General features: G+C 48.6%; 1 protein-coding gene across 1 annotated transcript in view; it reads right to left on the bottom strand.

Annotated features, from left to right (window-relative positions):
* Positions 1-14,897, bottom strand: part of LOC121572449 (docking protein 1-like) — a 68,340-nt gene that overhangs the window by 33,402 nt on the left and 20,041 nt on the right. Inside the window, exon 2 of the mRNA XM_041884522.1 lies at positions 55-180. Within this exon, the coding sequence (XP_041740456.1) occupies positions 55-180 (126 nt within the window). The remainder of the gene's footprint in view (positions 1-54; positions 181-14,897) is intronic.

The raw sequence follows: 14,897 nt of genomic DNA, 5'->3' as shown, positions 1-14,897 counted from the left end.
TACACTTATTTATAATGTGGTCATCGGTGTAGGACAAAGAAGATTTGAACCTACCTTTTTGTCGAGTTTCTTGGTGTTGGGCTTGTCGCTGGCCCCTCCCCCAGAAGAGTCGTAGAACTCTAGTCGTGCAATGCCATTCTGACTGGCCGGGTAGAGGACAAACCAATTCTTCTTCCATTTCTGATGAAGCAGAGGGGAGGAGACTGTGAGATATTGGTTTTAGCGAAGGTCAGTTAATCAACAATTTTTCACTGGGTAGCGAACAGTATAAAGTGTGACTGATGGGTCGTGGTCGATTCCTTCAAACTACACTGAACAAAAATGCAACACAACATGCAACAATTTCTAAGATTTTACTGATTTACAGTTCATATAAGGAAATCAGCTTATTGAAATAAATGCATTAGGCCCTAATCTATGGATTTCACATGACTGGGATACAGATATGCATCTGTTGGTCACAGATACCTTTAAAAAAAGTATGGGCGTTGTCTGAAAACCAGTCAGTATCTGGTGTGACCACTATTTGCCTCATGCAGCGCGACACATCTCCTTCGCATAGAGTTGATCAGGCTGTTGATTGTGGCCTGTGGAATGTTGTCCCACTCCTCTTCAATGGCTGTGCGAAGTATCTGGATTTTGGCGGGAACTGGAACATGCTGTCGTAACGTCGATCCAAAGCATCCCAAACATGCTCAAGGGGTAACATTTCTGGTCAGTATGCAGGCCATGGAAGAACTGGGACATTTTCAGCTTCCAGGAACTGTGTACAGATCCTTGCGACATGGGGCTGTGCATTATCATGCTGAAACATGAGGTGATGACGGTGGATGAATGGCACGACAATGGGCCTAAGGATCTCATCACGGTATCTCTGTGCATTCAAATTGCCATTGATAAAATGCAATTGTGTAGCTTATGCCTGCCCATTCCCATAACCCCACCACCACTATGGGGCACTCTGTTCACAGCGTTGACATCAGCAAACCACTCGCCCACATGTCTGCCATCTGCCTGGTACAGTTGAAACAGCGATTCATCCGTAAAGAGCAGTCAGGTCAAGACCCTGCAGTCAGGTCAAGACCCTGGTGAGGATTCTTTGGTTGTGCAAACCCACAGTTTCATCAGCTGTCCGGGTGGCTGGTCACAGACGATCCCGCAGGTGAAGAAGCCGGATGTGGAGGTCCTAGGCTGGCGTGGTTACACGTGGTCTGCGGTTGTGAGGCCGGTTGGACGTATTGCCAAATTCTCTAAAACGACGTTGGAGGCGGCTTATGGTAGAGAAATGAACATTCAATTCTCTGGTAACAGCTCTGGTGGACATTCCTGCAGTCAGAATAACAATTGCGCGCTCCTTCAACTTGAGACATCTGTGGCATTGTGTTGTGTGACAAAACTGCACATTTTAGATTGGCCTTTTATTGTCCCCAACACAAGGTGCACCTGTGTAATAATCATGCTGTTTAATCAGCTTCTTGATATGCCACACCTGTCAGGTGGATGGATTATCTTGGCAGAGGAGAAATGCTCAGCAACAGGGATGGAAACACATTTATGTACAACATTTGAGAGAAATAAGCTTTTCGTGCGTATGGACAATTCCTGGGATCTTTTATGTCAGCTCATGAAACATTAATATGCCATTTAGCAGACGCTTTTATCCAAAGCGACTTACAGTCATGTGTGCATACATTTTTACGTATGGATGGTCCCGGGGATCGAAACCACTACCCTGGCGTTACAAGCGCCATGCTCTACCAATTGAGCTACAGAGGACCACAAACATAGGACCAACACTTTACATGTTGCATTTATATTTTTGTTCAGTATAAATACTGTGAAAACATTGTTTCTATGTTTCTATGCAAGTGAGACCTACTGAGTATGAAGAGTAGAAGGCACACAGGGGGCTGGTGGGAGCTATAGGAAGATGGGCTCATTGTAATGGCTGGAATGGAATAAATGGAACGCTATCAAACATACGGAAACCTGTTCCATTTATTTCATTCCAGCCATGACAATGAGCCCGTCATCCTATAGCTCCTCCCACCAGCCTCCTCTGAGAGGGCCCTAAGACACAGGTCACAGATGAGCTGACACTATGACAGTGGGTAACTGGGGTGAGTCTGATAATATTGGAAAGGCCCCTGGCCCTGAGGGGAATACATAAGACCTTAGAAGGAAGCCTTGAGAGGAGGAAGTTGAAAGACACAGGCCTCAGATCTACAGTACATGCACGCACGCACACACACACACACACACACACACACACACACACAACCACTCCAGCAGGTGGTTGAGGACCGATTCAGGAAATGGACCCCCCTATTGTGCTATCTATAACAAGAGGAAGTACCACTGCCAGCTAACATCATGGAGTCTCTTCCTCTGTAGCTGGAAACAAGACAGTAGGATGACGTCAGCAAACAACAAGGAATGACTAACACATACAATATATCTATGGTAACTACAAGGAGACACCATGTGTGTCTATTTCACATTGTTTCACAGTTGGTCACTAACAATGCACACACACACACAATTTAATCTACACACGTTATGTAACAGAGGCAGAGAGCGCTTGGAACATACACCATGCAATGCTCCTAAACTAAATCTTCTCTACGGGAAAATCCCACATTATATCTGTGATTTTCTGTGTTTACACTCTGCCTAGCATGCAAACAAATTACGTTGCCGCATTAAAGCTGCACTGCTAACTACATTATATATACAAAAGCATGTCCACACCACTTCAATTTAGTGGATTCGGCTATTTCAGCTACACTTGTTGCTGACAGGTGTGTAAAATCGAGCACACAGTCATGCAATCTCCATAGACAAGCATTGGCAGTAGAATGGTCTTTATGAAGAGCTCAGTGACTTTCAATGTGGCACCATCATAGGATGCCACCTTTCCAGCAAGTCAGTTCGTCAAATTTCTTCCCTGCTAGAGCTTCTTAAAATCTGATTTTAAACCTAACCCTCCTTAACCCTAACCCTAACCACACTGCTAGCCTTATGCCTAACTATATCCTTAAATTAAGACCAAAAAGCTAACTTTCATGAATTTTAACTATTTAACCAATTTTGACTTTTTGGCTGTGCTGTTTAGTAGGAAATTGAAAATATTCAATTTTATAATGTCTTCAGAACAGGTAAAAACGGTATACTAAAGGTTTGAACACTCTGTGGTTATACACTGGTTACAGCCTCATAGACTGAAGGAGGGAAAGCAAACTATACCAGGCGGTGTCAGAAGAAAGGCCCGAAACATTGTGAAAGACTCCAGCCACCCAAGTCATAGACTGTTCTCTCTGCTACCGCATGGCAAGTGGTACCGGAGCGCCAAGTCTCGGACCAAAAGGCTCCTGAATAGCTTCTACATCCAAGCCATAAGACTGCTGACTGCAGACTTATGCAGACGGCTACCCTGACTATTTGCATTGACCCCCTTTTTATTTTTACTGACTCTCTTGCACCGGCTCTATGCACTGGACTTTACCCACACACTCACATGTACTACACTGACACTCCACACACACACACACACACACACACACACACACACACACACTACATACGCTCACACACACAAAACACACACACGCATATTGAGATAATACACACACTCTTCACATATGCTGCTGCTACTCTGTTTATTATCTATCCTGATTGCCTAGTCACTTTTACCCCTACCTACATGTACATACTACATCAACTACATCGTACTCATGCACATTGACTCGGTACCGGTACTCTTTGTATATGGTCTCGTTATTGTGTTACTATTTCGTTTTCTGCACATTTTTCAGACTTTTTAACTCTGCATTGTTGGGAAAGAGCTCGTACGTAAGCATTTAATGGTAAAGTCTACACCTGTTGTATTCGGTGCAGGTGACAAAAACAATTTGATTTATCCAGACCGACTTACAGTAGTGAGTGCATAGATTTCTTTCATACTTTTCATGCTGGAATTTTTGGTCTTCGGACGGAATGTAGCAGTTGATCCTAGTTGTACAGCGGGTGTGTGATGTCTTTATTGATTCGTCTGGCTTTGTGGATGGTTCTGGATTTGTGGAGTGATGAGATACTTTGGCACTTGATACTGCAGACCTTGCTGGCAATGTTGACTGTTCTGTGAATTGTGTTGATGTTTGTTATTGACAGTGAACCATACCAGCTGTAACTGGTATGGTAGTTGACCCGTAGCATCCTGTTCACCTCCCCTGTCCAACGTCCATGATGACAGAGGAAGGAGTGGGTTGCTGTCTGCCTGGATGTCAATGTGCTGCGAACGGCCTACAATACCTACCGGCAGGACTACGCCCATAATGCTGACAGAGTCCATTCTCAACACGCTTTAGTCAATCTATAAATAGAATCCTCACTAATCGAATGCAATAATGAAATCAAAATAATGTTCTCAAATAATTTACGGTCTCTTACTGCCCTGAATGCCTCTGCTGATCCCACAGCTATTGTATGCAGTAATCATGTGCCTATGAACCAAAGTTATACTGTTAGCACTGAGGTGCTGTGCCCTAGTAGGAAGTCCACTGTGTGCGGCTCACCATGCACTAACATAAATAACATCAGCATGTCTACTTCTGCTAAGCTTCCCAGTAAAGCAATGAAAACAATCAAGCATCCCAGAAAATTGTTAAAAATAGTTATCGTTAACATATGTAGCTTAAGAAGAAAGGTTCATGAAATCAATAATTTACTAGTAACAGATGACATTGATATTCTGACAATCTCTGAAACTCACTTTGATAATACCTTTGATGATACAGTGGTAGCAATACATGGTTATAACATCTACAGAACAGACAGAAATGCCAAATGTGGAGGTGTTGCCGTTTTATATTCAGAATCACATTCCTGTAAAGCTTAGAGAGGATCTAATGTTAAATACTGTTGAAGTAATATGGCTACAGGTTCATCTGCCTCAACTAAAGCCCATTCTGGTGGAAAGCTGATATAGACCACCAAGTGCTAACAGTCAGTATCTGGATAACGTGTGAAATGCTTGATAATGTATGTGACATCAACAGAGATGTATATTTTCTGGGTGATTTTAAATATGAACTGCGTTTCATCAGGCTGCCCACTCAAGAGAAAGCTTCAAACTGTAACTAGTGCCTGCAACCAGGTTATCAGTCAACCTACCAAGGTAGTTACAAACAGCACAGGAATTAAATCATCAACATGTATTGATCACATCTTTACTAATGCTTCAGGAATTTGCTTTAAAGCAGTATCCAAATCCATCAGATATAGTGATCACAATATAGTAGCCATATCTAGGAAAACCAAAGTTCCAAAGGCTGGGCCTAATATGTGACTTGTTTCAGGAAACTAGGCATATGTCACATGTCACTACTTCACAGGAGAGGGATTTGAACGTAAACATTTTAATTTTTTATCAAAATGCGTTTTTTGGCAGAAATGCCTTCTGAAACATGTGAACTTTCATGTTCCTTAATAACAAACTTGTATTCCATACATAAATACATATACAATTGTTAAATTACGAGCCTAGTTAGTTTAGCCATGGAAAAATACATGAATCTTCCCACTAGCCATGATTGTCTGAGATAATGAATGGGCTGGACATACCGGGAGATGAGTTTGGATTGGTCTGCCATGTAGCATGCTTCTGTCTGTAATGTGAGCTGTTCAGTATGTCTTGATAGTCCTTTCTACCGCACCATTTTTGAAAAATATAACCTTAGCCATCGAGAACTACAAAAGTTGTGCTACTTTTCTCAACAACATTGATGCCCTGAATTTAGCAGGCACTATTGACAGATCATTTGGAAAAAATGATGGGCTACTTTCTGTACACACCACCGTCAGTGTGAACCGGAGTGACTTGATACAACGCTGGCCAAACAAGATGTAGCTAAAAACAGAGTTAAATGGTTCCAGTCTGCCATGAAGCGTTCATCCATGTATACGGGTAAGAGTCTGGCTACATTTGTTTTAGATATAAGTTTCTAATTTTGTCAGAAAGTCATTTTTTATTTCAAGTCAAAGCTTACTGTTAGTTAGCTAGCGAATGTTACCTTGCTGGCACGTTAGCTAACATTATGTGTATGATCTGTGTAGTAATATTATTTGAATCAGAAAATCAATTTCCGTTGCTAGTTATAGCCTAATGTTAGCTAGCTAACATTGAACCTAGTTTGTTAGCTTTAGCTACCTGCAGATTCATACTACAGCTATGACAATGTTTGTATTGGTAGTAGTGTGAGTTGGGATAATGACGGTTAATTGATTAGCTAGTGTGATGCCACGAGAGGCTACCGCTTCCAGCGGGGTTGCCCAAGTAGTGCAAGGAGTCCAGGTTCAACCAAAACAAGGATTTTTATTCAAGGTCTTCGGCAACTAACGAAATTATAACACAATTCTCTTCTCTTCCAAACCCACTCTCCAGACCGTCTCTCTTCCCTTCCAAAACAACCCCAGCCTATCAGCCCCTGATTGGTTTCAGCTGCGTGGGAAGATTGGCCACAGAGGGTTGGAGTTCCCGACCATACCAGCAGATGGAGCCATAGCTGTCTGGGTTTGCAGCCACCTCAGGGGGATGTACCGTCCCTCCAGGACACAGCCTCTCGTGACATCACACATCCCCCCTCCTCGGGACCGACGTCCCCGTCGGGGTAAAGGCAGTGAAGAAGGCATCACGCCGGGAGAGGGCGTCCGCATTTCCGTGGTGCTTGCCAGCCCTGTGGACAACCGAAAAGTTAAACGGTTGCAAGCTCAAAAACCATCTGGTTACTCTACTGTTTGATTCCTTGTTCTTGGCCATCCACTGCAGAGGGGCGTGATCAGATACCACCATGAAACGTCGGCCCAGGAGATAGAACCGAAGGGACTCCAGGGCCCAGACTACAGCCAGACATTCCTTCTCCACCGTTGAATAGTTCTTCTCTCTTGGAAGTAACTTCCTGCTTAGGTAGAGAATGGGATGTTCTTCCCCGTCATGTGCCTGGGTGAGGACAGCACCCAGACCCACCTCGAAGCATCCGCTTGGACCATGAATTCCTTCTTGAAGTCTGGTGCCACCAGGATCGGACTGGAGCAGAGTGCTCGCTTCAGGTTGCGGAAAGCCGCCTCCGCCGCAGGGGTTCCACTTCACCATTCGTGAGTGGCGTTTGGTCGTCAGCTCCGTCAATGGTGCCGCTATGGTAGCAAAACCTGCAATAAAGCGTCTATAGTAGCCAGCGAGGCCCAAAAATGACCTTACTTGCTTCTTGTTGATGGGCTGCGGCCAGTCCTGTATGGCCCGCAGTTTGGCTTCCTGTGGTTTGACCAACCCCCGCCCAATGGTGTACCCCAGGTAGTTTGTCTCACTGAAGGCCACCTTGCACTTCTTCGGGTTTGCCGTGAGCCCTGCTTCCCTGAGCGAATCCAGCACCGCTTGTACCCGGGGTAGGTGGCTGGCCCAATCCTGACTTTGTATAACCACATCATCCAAATAAGCCGCTGCGTACCTCTTGTGGGGCGCAAGGACTCGATCCATCAGGCGTTGGAACGTGGCAGGTGCCCCGTGGAGACCAAACGGAAGTCGGGTATACTGGTAGAGCCCCTCCGGGGTGGCAAAGGCTGTCTTCTCCTTAGACGCCGGGGTCAAGGGCACCTGCCAGTAGCCTTTTGTGAGATCAAGAGTGGTTATGAAACGAGCATGCCCCCAAGGAGTCTATTAAATCATCGACACGAGGCATTGGGTATGCATCAAATTCAGACACTTCATTCAACTTTCGATAGTCATTACAAAAATCGTACTGAACCGTCTGGCTTGGGAACTAGTACTATGGGACTTGCCCAGGCACTGTGGGACTCTTCGATTACTCCCAACTCCCGCATCTTCCTTACCTCCTTCTGTATAACCACTTTACGAGCCTCTGGCACGCGGTACGGGCGCTGGTTTACCGTTCGGCCAGGCATGGTGCGGATCTCATGTTGGACCACCTCTGTGTGACCGGGAAGGGAGGAGAAGACATCCTGGTTCTGCTCCACGAGTTCCAGGGCCATCTGTCGTTGATGTGGGGACAGATTTGGACCCAGCTGAACCTCTTCTCGCGCCGGTTCCTGGGTCTCTGTGGGGGGTAGAGAGCTAAACAGCGCCTCTCTGGCGTGCCACTTCTTTAAAAGGTTAACATGATAAATCTGCTCAGTTTTCCTCTTATCTGGTTGCCTCACCTTGTAGTTTACTTCTCCCATGCGTTCAATGACCTCATATGGTCCTTGCCAGGTTGCCAGGAATTTGCACTCAACGGTTGGCACCAGGACCAGCACTCTGTCCCCCGGCTTAAACTCCCTGGGCTGAGCAGATCTGTTGTAGGAGGCTTGCTGTTGCCGCTGACTGGCCTCCATGTGTTCCCGCATCATGGGATAGATGGCCTTCATTCTCTCCCTCATAGCCCCTACATGGTCGATCAGTGTCCGCTGTTGGCATGGCTGCTCCTCCCAGGCCTCCTTGGCGATGTCGAGCAGTCCTCTGGGTCTGTAGGAAAGCAAGAGCTCAAAGGGTGAAAAAACCAGTAGAAGACTGAGGTACCTCTCTCACCGCAAACAATATGTATGGTAACAGCTGATCCCAGTTGCGCCCATCTTCCCCTACCGCTTTCCGCAGCATGGATTTTAGTGTTTTGTTAAAACGTTCGACTAGGCCATCTGTCTGGGGGTGGTAGACCGAGGTTCTCAGCTGTTTGATTTTCAGTAAAGCACAGAGTTCTTTCATCACCCTGGACATGAATGGAGTCCCTTGGTCCGTCAATATCTCTTTTGGGATTCCCAGACTAGTTGAGAGACGGAACAGCTCCTTGGCGATTTGTCTGGATGTAGCCTTCCTCAGCGGAATGGCCTCCGGGTACCGGGACGCATAGTCCAGAATGACCAGAATGTATTGATGTCCCCTGGCACTTTTCGGTAAGGGCCCGACTATGTCTAATCCAATCCTCTCAAAAGGAGTTTCGATAATGGGCAAGGGAATGAGCGGGTTTCTATATGTGGGCTTTGGCGCAACCTGCTGACACTCAGGGCAACTACGGCAGTAGTTCTCTATCTCTTTGTGTACTCCTGGCCAAAAGAAACGTTGCATGATTCTTTCCTTAGTCTTCTCTACCCCCAAGTGGGCCCCTAGCGGGTGTGTGTGGGCTAGGTTGAGTACTGTGGCCCGATAGGGCTGTGGCACGAGGAGCTGTTCATGCACTTCCTCATTTTTCTTGACTATCTGATATACTAACCCCCGGTTTACTGCGAAATGGGGGTAAGTAGGGGTTGTCTTATCACCTAACACTACACCTTCTAATACCTGCACATTTCTTAAGGCATTTGCAAGAGTAGGATCTTGTAATTGAGCCGTACCATACTGGCCTGTGAGAGGGGGAAGCTCTTGGGTGCCTGGGACGTCTTCTTCACTGGAGAACGGAGCACTTTCCTGGGCTGCGTTCTCTTCTCCCGTATCCGGACCAGTCTCGGTGTCGGTCTGGGCACCTGCCATCCCTATCAGAGCCCGGGCGGGAGTGAGTAACTCGGAGGATTGCACCGGAGCCTTCCCAGGATGAGTCTTGCCTCTCCGTTTCCGAGGTACTCGGGTTATCCTCTCCTGAGACTCTCTCCAGAGTGGGTAAAAGGCTGGGCAGTCTCGTCCAATTAGGACAGGGACGGGGAGGGAATCAACCACCCCCGCCGTCGTGTGTATGGTTCCCCGTGTGCTGGTCATTGTAAGTTCAGTAATGGGGTATTCTCTGGTGTCCCCATGGACACAGGAAACTGGGAGGACTTTCCCCGGGGTCAGACACCTTGGGCCCACCAAATCCTTACGCACTAGGGTGGCCCGGCTACCAGAATCCAGTAAGGCCTCCACATCATGGTGATTCACAGTTACCGGGCAGGTGGGGGGTCGATCTGGGCCGCCATCTACGACTCCCAAGAGCGAGGCAACCCGGTGTGTGGGTGCTGAGCTGGAGGACTCCGCAGTGGGCATAGGTTCATCGGCTGGTTTCCCACACTGCCAGGAGATATGTCCCATCTCCCCACACCGGTAACACTGTCGAGTTTCCCCCTCCTGGTGTACTCTTCTTGGACCCGCCTGGTTTCTGGCTCCCCCTGGAGCCGGGATAATTTCTGACGTGGCTGGGTTCGAGACCTTGGGGTCCTTTGGACGGGTCCTTCCCATTTGTGGTGGGGCCGCACTCCTGGGGTCTTTTCGGGAAGCATTCAGCATCTCCGCTGTGGCCTGGTACTTTTCCACAGCTTCCACGGTCAGATCAGCCGTGGTCAAGGCCTGTTGACTGATGAACCGTTTTGCCTCATAAGGCAGGGCGCGTAGGTAACGATCCACCACAACGGCCTCCACCACCGCCGCTGCTGTATTCCTCTGCGGATCCAGCCATTTCCTTGCGATTCGGACAAGTTCATGCATCTGCGCCCGAGGAGGTTGGTCTGGTTGGAAGGTCCAACTGTGAAAGCGCTGGGCCATACCAAATTTTGTGAGTCCATATCTGCTGAGGATCTCAGACTTCAGGGCATCATAGTCAGTAACCTGGTCAGGGCCCAGGTCCCGGACAGCATTCAGCGCTTCCCCGGTTAGAAAGGGGGCTAACAGACCAACCCACTGTTGCTTGGGCCAGGCTTCCCTAGTGGCCGTGGCCTCAAATGCATGCAGGTATGCCTCAATGTCATCGGTAGCTCCCATCTTAGATATAAAGTCACTTGCCTTTATTGGGCGGGTATTTTGGACCACCCTCTGTCTCTGCAACTGCAATTCCTCTGCCTTCAGAAGGTTGGCTTTCTTTTGCTCCTCCAAGAGAGCCACGTTTGCTTGCATCTGGGCGTGCTGGCCAGCAACAAGGGCTTTCAATATGTCCTCCATTTCAGTCGGGCGGGAGCCTACGGCCAACTTGGAAAACTGGGTGATCAAACCTTCGGTATCCTCCTCTGCCATGCACTATTAACGCTTGAGCGTGCCTGTATTCTCCACCATCTGTGATGCCACGAGAGGCTACCGCTTCCAGCGGGGTTGCCCAAGTAGTGCAAGGAGTCCAGGTTCAACCAAAACAAGGATTTTTATTCAAGGTCTTCGGCAACTAACGAAATTATAACACAATTCTCTTCTCTTCCAAACCCACTCTCCAGACCGTCTCTCTTCCCTTCCAAAACAACCCCAGCCTATCAGCCCCTGATTGGTTTCAGCTGCGTGGGAAGATTGGCCACAGAGGGTTGGAGTTCCCGACCATACCAGCAGATGGAGCCATAGCTGTCTGGGTTTGCAGCCACCTCAGGGGGATGTACCGTCCCTCCAGGACACAGCCTCTCGTGACATCACACTAGCTACTTAGCTAACTACATGTCTAAACAAAAGACTCCACTTCGGCCAGATTATTACATGACCCATCAAATTAGACAGGTGTGTCTGGGGCTGATTACGGCCATCTATTGTATTTCATGAACATGTGTAAATGTCTAGACAATAGTGACCCATCCACTTAGCTAGATGTGGCTTGGGGTGGTTATAGCATTTCCTTCAAATGACCCATCAATTTAGAGAAGTGTGTGGGGTAAGCGTCATCTAATAATTATAAAATGTTTATCAAATATTTTAATCTGGACACTTTCTGTTTTTGATATTGCAAGTAACCATTTCAGTGTACAGTTTACACCTTCTGTATCCTGTGCATGTGACAAATAAACGTAGACACCAGCTCGATGTCCGCATCAACCTCCCACACCACCGGTGCCACCAGACAAGACTCCGGAAGTATGGGAGTTGGCTCAATGGACCTCTCCTCTGTGTCATATAGTCGGGACAAAGCGTCTGCCTTAGCATTCTGGGAACCTGGTCTGTAGGTGAGTGTAAACACAAATCGAGTGAAAAACATAGCCCACCTTGCCTGACGAGGGTTCAACCTCCTCGCCGCCCGGATGTACTCCAGGTTACGATGGTCAGTCAAAATGAGAAAAGGGTGTTTAGCCGCCTCAAGCCAATGCCTCCACACCTTCAGGGCTTGAACCACAGCTAACAGCTCCCTGTCCCCCACATCATAATTGCGCTCCGCCGGACTGAGCTTCTTAGAGAAGAAAGCACCGGGACAGAGTTTGGGTGGCGTACCCGAGCGCTGAAACAGTACAGCACCAATCCCAGCCTCGGACGCATCCACCTCAACTTGGAATGCCAAAGAGGGATCCGGATGTGCCAGCACCGGAGCCGAGGTAAACAGGTCCTTCAGATGCCTAAAAGCCCTGTCCGCCTCAGCCGACCACTGCAGACGCACCGGCCCCCCCTTTAGCAGGGAGGTAATGGGAGCTGCTACCTGCCCAAAGCCCCGGATAAACCTCCGGTAGTAATTGGCAAAACCCAAGAACCGCTGCACCTCCTTCACCGTGGTGGGAGTATGCCAATTGCGCACGGCCGAAACGCGGTCAATCTCCATCTCCACACCTGACGCGGACAAACGTTGTCCCAGGAAGGAGATGGACTCTTGGAAGAACAGACATTTCTCCGCCTTCACATACAGGTCATGCTCCAACAGTATACCAAGCACCCGACGAACCAGGGACACATGCTCGGCTCGTGTAGCGGAGTATATTAGAATGTCATCGATATACACCACTACACCCTGTCCATGCAGGTCCCGGAAAATCTCATCCACAAACGATTGGAAGACTGAAGGAGCATTCATCAAACCGTATGGCATGACGAGGTACTCACCGAGGTGGTACTAAATGCTGTCTTCCACTCATCTCCCTCCCTAATACGCACCAGGTTGTACGCGCTCCTGAGATCCAATTTTGTGAAGAAGCGCGCCCCGTGTAATGACTCTGTCATACTAGCAATCAGAGGGAGTGGATAGCTGTATTTGATTGTGATCTGATTGAGACCACGGTAGTCAATGCACGGGCGTAAACCACCATCCTTCTTCTTCACAAAAAAGAAACTTGATGACGCAGGGGAAGTGGACGGCCGTATGTATCCCTGTCTCAGAGATTCGGTGACATATGTCTCCATAGCCGCCGTCTCCTCCTGAGACAGAGGATACACATGACTTCGGGGAAGCGCAGCGCCTACTTGGAGGTTTATCGCACAATCCCCCTGTCGATGGGGTGGTAATTGAGTTGCCTTCTTTTTACAGAAGGCGAGAGCCAAATCGGCATATTCAGGCGGAATGTGCATGGTGGGAACTTGGTTCGGATTTTCCACCGTCATTGCCCCTACGGAAACACCTACACACCTCCCCAAGCACTGATCAGACCATCCCTTGAGAGCCCTCTGTTGCCATGAAATATTGGGGTCATGAGAAGTTAACCAGGGAAGCCCCAACACCACCGGAAACGCAGGAGAATCAATCAGATACAAGCTAATTATCTCCTCATGGCCCTCCTGCGTTTTCATCCTGAGAGGCGCTGTGACTTTCCTAATCAACCCTGACCCCAAAGGGCGGCTATCTAGGGCATGGATAGGGAAGGGCACATCAACTGGAACAATAGGAATCCCTAACTTATAGGTAAACTGACGATCGATAAAGTTCCCAGCTGCGCCTGAATCTACTAGCGCCTTATGCTGGGAATGAGGAGAAACCTCGGGAAACACAACATTAATACACATATGCGCAACAGGGAGCTCTGGGTGAGTTGGGTGCCTACTCACCTGGAATGGCTCATCAGTGCGCTGCCTACTGCCTCGACTCCTGGGAGACCCTCCCCAGCACCGACCAGCAGTGTGTCCTCTGCGGCCACAGTTGGTGCAGGGGACGGCCCCTCTCCTGGTCTCCCTCATACCAGCACCTCCGAGCTCCATAGGGGTAGGCTCGGAAGTGCTGGGGGATGGAATGGACGGCCCCGGATCCGGACGTCCGCGGGTAGCCAACAGGGTATCCAGATGAATCGACATGTCCACCAGTTGGTCCAGGCTTATGTTGGTGTCCCTGCAGGCCAATTCCCGACGCACGTCCTCCCTCAAGCTACATCGGTAGTGGTCGATGAGGGCCCTCTCATTCCATCCCGCGTTAGCAGCCAAAGTCCGAAAGTCCAATGCGAATTCCTGCGTGCTCCTCTTCCCCTGTCTGAGGTGGAATAGATGCTCACCCGCCGCTTTTCCTTCTGGTGGATGATCGAATACCACCCTGAAGCGGCGGGTGAACTCTGCATAGTTGACAGTAGCGGCGTCTATTCCCCCCCACTCGGCGTTGGCCCACTCCAGCGCCTTGCCGGAAGACAGGAGATGAGGGCGGACACGCTCTCGTATCCCGAGGGGACCGGGTGGATGGTTGCCAGGTAGAGTTCGACCTGGAGCAGGAAACCCTGACACCCGGCAGCTGTGCCATCATAAGCCCTCGGGAGCGAGAGCCGAATCCCACTGGACCCTGGAGGTGAAGCGATGGGTATCGATGATGGTGGTGGTGTAATCGGAGGAGGTGTAGGCAGAACTCCTCTCTCCCATCGCTCCATGGTGTTCACTACACGTTCCATGGCGGTGCCGAGAGCCTGGATCATGGCCGCTTGTTGTTGTACGCGTTCTTCCATTGATCCTGCTGGCACCTCTGCTCCTGCTGACTCCATTTCAGTGGTGTGTGATTCTGTCATAAGCGTCAGTGAAATGCGGTGGGCGAAGTCAAACGCAGGACACAGAGCTTACTGGAAACGTACTTTACTAGAAAGTAAACTGAGTACATACAACCTCCACACGGGGAGGAAAATAACCTGCATACTAACAACTGCCGATGACGAAAATACAATCAAACACAACACACAATGAAAGACAGAGGGTTAAATAGGGAAGACAATACAACATAATGGGAAACAGGTGTAGACAATCAAGACCCATCAAGTCAAACACAGAAACATAGATCGGTAGCAGCTAGTACTCCTGGGACGACGAACACCGA

Source organism: Coregonus clupeaformis, chromosome 8 (genome assembly GCF_020615455.1).
Source record: "Coregonus clupeaformis isolate EN_2021a chromosome 8, ASM2061545v1, whole genome shotgun sequence".
Lineage (NCBI taxonomy): Eukaryota > Metazoa > Chordata > Actinopteri > Salmoniformes > Salmonidae > Coregonus > Coregonus clupeaformis.
Note: the sequence above shows the minus strand (reverse complement) of the source record. Positions and strands in the feature narration are given on the sequence as shown.